The following is a 7091-nucleotide window of genomic DNA, read 5'->3' as shown; positions in this document are numbered from 1 at the left end:
TCAACACAAACACTGCTTTGGGAACTTCATGGGAGGCATTTCCATGGGAGGCGTTTCCATGGACAAGCAGCTGCATGCAAGCCTTCCATCACAAACCACAAGGCCAATCGCCAGATGTACTGGTGTAAAGCACGCCAACACTGGACTCTGGAGAAGTGGAAGCGTGTTTGGTGGAGTGACGAATCACATGTTTCTCACGTCTGATGGACGTGTCTGGGTTTGGCAAATGCCAGGAGAACCTTCGCTACCTGACTGCACCGTGTCAGCTGTAAAGTTTGGTGGAGGACGGATGATGCTGTAGGGTTGGTTTCTAGGCCCCTATAGGGGTGTAGAGAAATCTTAATGCTTCGACATACCAGGATACTTTGGACAACTCTCTGCTTCCGACATTGTGAGAGCAGTTTGGGGGAGGCCCTTTTCTGTTCCAGCATGACTGTGTTGCAGTGCACAAAGCAAAGTCCATAAAGACGTGGTAGGTTGAGTTTGGTGTGGAAGAACTTGACTGGCCCTCAGAGCCCCGACCTCAACACCTTCAAATACATTTGGGATAAACTACAACTAGACTGTGAGTGAGGTCCTCTCCTCAGTGTCTGACCTCTCAGAAGCTCGCCTGGATGAACATGCACAAATTCCCACAGACACAATAAAACCTACTGGAAATTCTTCCCAGAAGAGTGGAGGATGTTACAGCTGTAAAGGGAAACAACTCCATATTAGTGCCTGTGGGTTTAGGATGGGATGATGTCATGCAAGCTCCTGTAGGTGTAATGTGTAGGTGTCCCAACACTTTTGTTCACATAGAGTACAAATACACACACACACACACACACACACACACACACACACACACACATCTTCTTGCCAATCCCACAGCTGTGGTGAGGTGGGCAATAGAGACTGCTCTGGTATTGACTTGCTGAGGCCAGGGAGGGGGAGACTGTTGGACACACCAACAACACACACACACACACACACACACACACACACACACACACACACACACACACACACACACACACACACACACCCACACCTACACACACACACACACACACACACACACACACACACTTCATCTCTCCTTTGATTTTCTATTCATCCATTTTGATCCCGAATTGCCCCCCAGGCACACCTACATCCTCAGAGCAGGTCAGCCACGGTGCCCCTTTAACTGTGACCTTTTCGATTTCACCGTTAACATCATTTAATCACTTTTACCAATGTGGCCAGAGAAGTCACACGTTTTCCTAATGCCAGCATATGCACATATAGCACATATCACCCCTTAGAGTTCAGACTGTATCTGTATTTTTATTATCGCAGAGCTGGGCTTCTTAACGTCACTACTGTATCACACCCAGCTGTGAGTATCAAGAGTCTCTCCCTTATCAGCCCTTCAGCTGGCTTCCACTCACGGCTCTTCCTCCAGCTCTCTCGTCATGTCCCCACGCCCCAGGACAGGACGGCCCGAGCAGGATACCTCCTCGTCTCGAGCGCTACACGTTTTAGCTGCGAACAAAACAAAATCCCTCTGAATGAAAGTCACCGCCATCACTCTGCTGCAATCTGCATGCGGCAGTGAAGGCGGGCGGACACCTGAAAATGTGACACTCCCTCTTCACGGGCCTCTGCCCGCGTTCAAACTCTCTATAACCCCCAACCCCTCTCACACCCGGGCCCACAGTAGTTTGGAGGTGGAGACCTCATAATCTAAGAGAGCACTCAGGCGATGGATGAATGTCAACACTCAGTACTAAAGAACTAATCTTTTTTTTTTTAAGCAATAACTTTTTAACCTCAATACGGCAACACAGAGTGCCAAGCAAGCTCACTAAAGCACTGATTATCTGAGTTACACATCTAAGAATGAACCGCCTCCACGTTCTGTTCTGCTTAAGAGTGCATGCCTTCTGAAAGGGGGTGATTGGAATTATCATCACAATCACAAAGAGCCTTATAATTAATATTGAAACGCTTATATGAATATTAATGCCACACTTGATCATTCTGTCACAGAGAGGGGGTCTCATGAATAGGCTGGGGGCTGGTTCAGAGCAGAGAGGACTGCGGACGCCGTACTGCTGCAGGGGGGAGGAGAGGGTGATGGTTTCTGTCCAATAGTCTTTTGGTGATTTCTGTAATGAGATTTGACCAGTGTCCAAATGAAAAGGAGATGCTGTGTGCAGATGGCGGAGCAGCACAGGGACTTATTAAAAGACCTTCCATTAGACACTCATCACCACTTCACTCTTGTCAGAGAGGGAGAGGGAGAAAGAGAGAGTCTGTGTGTGTGTGTGTGTGTGTGTGTGTGTGTGTGTGTGTGTGTGTGTGTGTGTGTGTGTGTGTGTGTGTGTGTGTGTGTGTGTGAGAGAGAGAGAGAGAGGGGGGGGGGGGTAAGTGAGCTGAAAGGCTCTTGGGAGGGAAAAGGAAAGCAAATCAAACACAGAGGACTGGATTGAACTGTAAGTGCTTGGTTTGACGTTTGATCATGGCACTGTTTATCAGTGAGCTTTTCACAATGAGGCAGAGAAATAGGTGTGGCCAAATTAATGGAGGAAAGGTTTTTTTAAGGGCAAAATATTTCAGAGAAGTCATCATTAGGCTTCAAACTTTTCTACTTGTTTTTTTGCATAGAAGCAGGTAAATAAATGTGTTTGTGATTTGAAAGGGTGTGTATGGTTACAGCAAGGATACGGCTTCAGAAAGAGGATACACAGAATTAAAACAGAAAGAAGAAAGAAAACAAAGCTTTCTGGTGTGGAACAGTGTATGATACATATATGTGTGTGTGCAGGGGCGGACTGGGGAGAAAAAGTGGCCCGGGAGTTCCTGACAGACTGGCCCACTATATATATATATATATATATATATATATATATATGTGTGTGTGTGTGTGTGTGTGTGTGTGTGTGTGTGTGTGTGTGTGTGTGTGTGTGTGTGTGTGTGTATACTGTATATGAATCTATGGCACGTAGTGTATATGTCAGCTTTTATTGTCATATGGACAATATTACTTCCAGCAATAATATGATTACAAAGCCACATAGTGGCATATCAAAATAACTAACAAACTTAACAACTTGACCCTGACAAAATACAGGGGAAAACAACTGGAAAGCTACTGAAACCTACATTGTTCACTCAGTGAGTAAAACCTCTACAGCTTTTCTTTTTTCTCTCTCAGCTTTTCAGTGCCACCTTTATGTTTGGTAGTTTGTTTAGACCAGGGGTGCCCACACCTTTTCAGTTTCTTATAAGATGACTTAGTCAAAATGATCTACCTACAATAAAAACAAATGTATTTCTTCTATATTATAATTATATTATATTATTTAAGTTATTATTACTATTTAATAGTATTACTATTAATAATAGTATTGCTATTTAATAGTGTATTAAACCAATGACCCAATCAAGGTCCAGGACCCCTTATATTTTATACGACATCTTCACTTTTTTGATAGAAATGCCTTCTCTCTCCTTACATTCATCCATCTCTGATTAGTTTTTCGGGTTTGTTGTTCCTGCTGTCAGCGCTAATCTCGCGAGAACTGACACTCAGGCTACTGCAGGTTGACACTCTCGCGAGGCTAGCGACATAATTCCTTTTGGAGAGGCACTTGAATGCTTTAAAAAAATTTATATTATATCATAATGATTGTAACATGGTCAAGTCAAGTCAAATTTATTTATATAGCGCTTTTTACAACACATCACAAAGCAGCTTTACAATTGTATGGGTCCAGATCCCTAATGAGAGAAAGAGACGACAGTAGCGAGGAAAAACTCCCTATGATGGTGGGGATTAGGAAGAAACCTCGGGAGGACCAAGACTCAAAAGTGAATCCATCCTCCATCCTCTGCCCGCTAGCAGAAGTCTGTATTTATAATCCAAATATAGTTCTATAGTTATAGTTCTAATTCCAGGCCAAGCAATCACAGTCCCTTCAGTGCAGATGGTGAACCTCAGATAGGAGTTGGCATCAGCACGTCCTCTGTGGCAATGGCACATCCAAACAAAATGAATAAGTTCATAAAATGTGTTTTTTATTATTATTAATATTATTGTGAAATGCCATAATATAATTTATAATCTCTCTAGGGCACAGGTTCGTTTACTACCCTTTCTGTAACGTACTAATCAGGCAGACAAGGATCCAAGTATGGATAATAGCCATCTTTATTGAAACAATGATCACAGAGCTATCAAACAGGTGAGGGTGCCATCTAGTTGCAGGCTCCATTGAATCCCCTGTGGTTCTTTGGCCTAAAGAGAGAGAGGAGAAAAAGACAGGAGAAAATGATTATTATGAGTATTGATATGATATATGAATTTGAATTTGTTGCACATCCTTGGTTGTTTTTTATACGTGTAATGAGTGTATACGTATCCAGTAAGTGTTCTCTAATACTGTGTATTCACCCACTGTGGGATATGTATATGGGTAGACAAAACTGAGTTGTCATGTGGGAGGAGTAAACTTACATCACTCTGCAGGCACATTTTGAGGCAGACCAGTTCATCAGAACCAAACAGGGCAAGACCAGGCTGAGAGCAGATGCTGTTCCCACCATTTTTGTGCATCGCCCCGCACTCAGAAAGAGGAAGCCCCTGCACAATACGGAATGACAGAAAGAAGAAACAGTTAAAAGATGGTCATCTTGTAAGCAAGAGCCAATCCAGAAAGGTGAACAACTCCAGTAGCCAAGCTTCAAAATCCAGCAACCCCCAAACAGCTCCAAATAATAGAATACAAGTCTAGTATGGTTACATATGATTACATATATCATACTGTACTATAACATTTTAGTATGTTGTATTCCTCTTTAGTCTTGTAAGATTCATTGATCAAAACTGCCACCCTAGTTTCAACTTACCTTGTGTTTTCTATATGTTCTCTATATGGTTCTGGTTCAGAGGGACTAGGCAGGGGACGAGGTCTAGGAGGAGAGCAGAGGTCGGTACACGGGGAAGGCAGTAAGACGCAGAGACCGCTCGGTCCGTGGCATGGCACCAATACTTCACAAGAAGAGTCAGGGGGAAGATTAAATAGTTGCGATGGGGAGCCACGATGAGCGGCAGGTGAACCGCATCTACACGGAGTGTGCGGTTCCTCACACTTTCATTTCAGTGCTTGAACCATTTTCGCCATATACTCTTCTTTCTCATCTCCTTCCCTTCGCCGGGGCAGGATGAGATTTCTGTTGTATTGGCGGAGCTTTTCTCTTGGTTCTGTTGGACGCTGCTCTCCTGGCTCCTGAAGAGCACATTGTTCTTTAAACTCTTCCACCATCGTACCAGCGTGCACTTCTCTTTTTTTGCAGGCGCTGTAACCACCATTTGCTCCATCTTCAGGCGGTATGAAGCCTTCTCTCTGGTCAACTCTTCTAGCTCTCTCTTCCTTTCCTCCCTCATCCTGTTCCTTTCTTGCTCTGTTTCCAACTTCATCTTCTCCACCTCTTTCTGACATTCCGTCAGTCTCTTTCTCTCCGTCTCCAACTCTCGCTGCCTCACCATCTCCCTTTCTTCGAGCTCCCTCTTCATCATTTCACTCTCCTTCATCTTTTCCACATGTTTGTCCACCTTTTGCCTGAGGTTTTCTATCTCCCTCAGTCTCGCATTTTCAGTTATTTGGTGGAAGCGGATCTCCTGCCTGAGCCTGATCTTATCCAGATCTTCCCCCAGTGTGTAGTCAGCCGTCCTCATCTCCTTTAAACACTCCTCCATTTGCTTCCAGTCCTCTTCAATCTCCCTCTTTTCGTCCTGCAGGGTTTTACACTCCTCCTCCAGATCCTTCTGTCTGCTCATCATTTCTTCGCCCTCTCTTGTCCACTTCCTTTCTATCTCCTCATATTCACTGACCAACTGTCTGTTTTTTAATTTCTCCCTCTCGATTTGATCTGTGGCTTTCTTTATCGGGGACAATAAATCCTTAATCGTGTTGCACATTACGTCCTCTACACTTAGCATGTCACCCTTTCTTTGTTCCTGTCCACTTGTCAGATTTACACTTGCCATCTCTTTCTTTATCTTCTTTCTTATTCCACTGTCCACTACTGTATTAATATGTTCAGCTGTGATTTCTCCTCTCTCTCTACAAATATCACACTGGTGTCGACTGCCTTGACGTACGGCCTTATATACGTTCGGTTTTGTTGTGTTATGTTGTTACTATAGAAACGGAATTCTACTAATTAACAACATCATGTATTGTGACGTAATTTAGAATATTCAATTCACAACATCAAAGTAAAAAAAAAAAACATACCGCGGTTATTAGGGGGTGTCGCGAGACGGAACTCCGCGAGATTTTCTGAGGGGTAAAATACGGTAGTTTCCCGGCCAAAACGGGAGACTTGACAGGTACGGATTTGGGATTAAAAGAAGCAGCTTCTTTTTCTTCCTCAAAACAGAAAATCAGGCCAGCACTATTGACTACAGTTGAATTTAAAAACAAGGGTAAAATCAAACTATTAAAAATAAGTTTAAAGAATTTATTTCCAGATGTATGTCCAGAAGTGGTGGACGCGAGACTGGGAGAGGCTATACCCTTAGACTGCTCCATCTTTATGGCAATGTGGACAGGGAGATATAATGAATGTGGCATTAGTATGGACGAGGTTTCCCCAGTTCCTGACTACTTGTATTAATAAGTGACACAGCTGCTGTATGTTTTCGTAGTCCGGCCCGGATTTTCTGGGACAAGCTGTTTTTTTTTCTGATCTCCGCTGCATACCGTCAGCCCGCATCAGCTGGCCCAGTCCGCGGCCCGGTCCAACTCGTTCATGTGTTTACAGGCTCAGTCCGCGGCCGCGCAGGTTAGTCTGACTGGAGCGGGGGAGGTAATAACACCGTTAAACAGCAGCGTGACTACGGGCCGGGGCCGCAGTGCGCGGCAGTGGCTCCTCCACGGGCCGAGTTAAACCACCGGCGGCCCACTAACCCATCGGCCCACCGGGGAAATCCCCGGTAGTAATGTATGCCAGTCCGCCCCTGTGTGTGTGTATTTTGCTTGCTTCAAGAGTATTATCACAAGTCTCATCTTTCTGTCTGTCCGTTTGTTTTCATTATATTTTTTCTCTCGCAAAAC

General features: G+C 44.3%; 1 protein-coding gene across 2 annotated transcripts; it reads right to left on the bottom strand.

Annotated features, from left to right (window-relative positions):
* Window positions 1-4125: 4125 nt before the first annotated feature.
* LOC143513095 (uncharacterized) lies at window positions 4126-6116 on the bottom strand. Of its 2 annotated transcripts, none has more exons than XM_077004092.1 (2): window positions 4487-6116; window positions 4126-4267 (listed from the first exon to the last, which is right to left on the bottom strand). In XM_077004092.1, the coding sequence occupies exon 1, from the start codon at window positions 6017-6019 to the stop codon at window positions 5129-5131; it is 891 nt and encodes a 296-aa protein (XP_076860207.1). In that variant the 5' UTR covers window positions 6020-6116; the 3' UTR covers window positions 4126-4267; window positions 4487-5128. The 2 variants fall into 2 exon arrangements, with proteins under 2 accessions (XP_076860207.1, XP_076860206.1); XM_077004091.1 differs by having other exon boundaries at window positions 4128-4612; window positions 4879-6116.
* Window positions 6117-7091: the final 975 nt, after the last annotated feature.

This window comes from Brachyhypopomus gauderio, chromosome 4, assembly GCF_052324685.1.
Source record: "Brachyhypopomus gauderio isolate BG-103 chromosome 4, BGAUD_0.2, whole genome shotgun sequence".
Classification (NCBI taxonomy): domain Eukaryota; kingdom Metazoa; phylum Chordata; class Actinopteri; order Gymnotiformes; family Hypopomidae; genus Brachyhypopomus; species Brachyhypopomus gauderio.
This window is presented reverse-complemented; position numbering and strand designations above follow the sequence as displayed.

Excerpts from the sequence above, each read along its gene's own strand:
- LOC143513095 (XM_077004092.1), bottom strand. The coding sequence starts at position 6,019 with ATGGCAAGTGTAAATCTGACAAGTGGACAGGAACAAAGAAAGGGTGAC.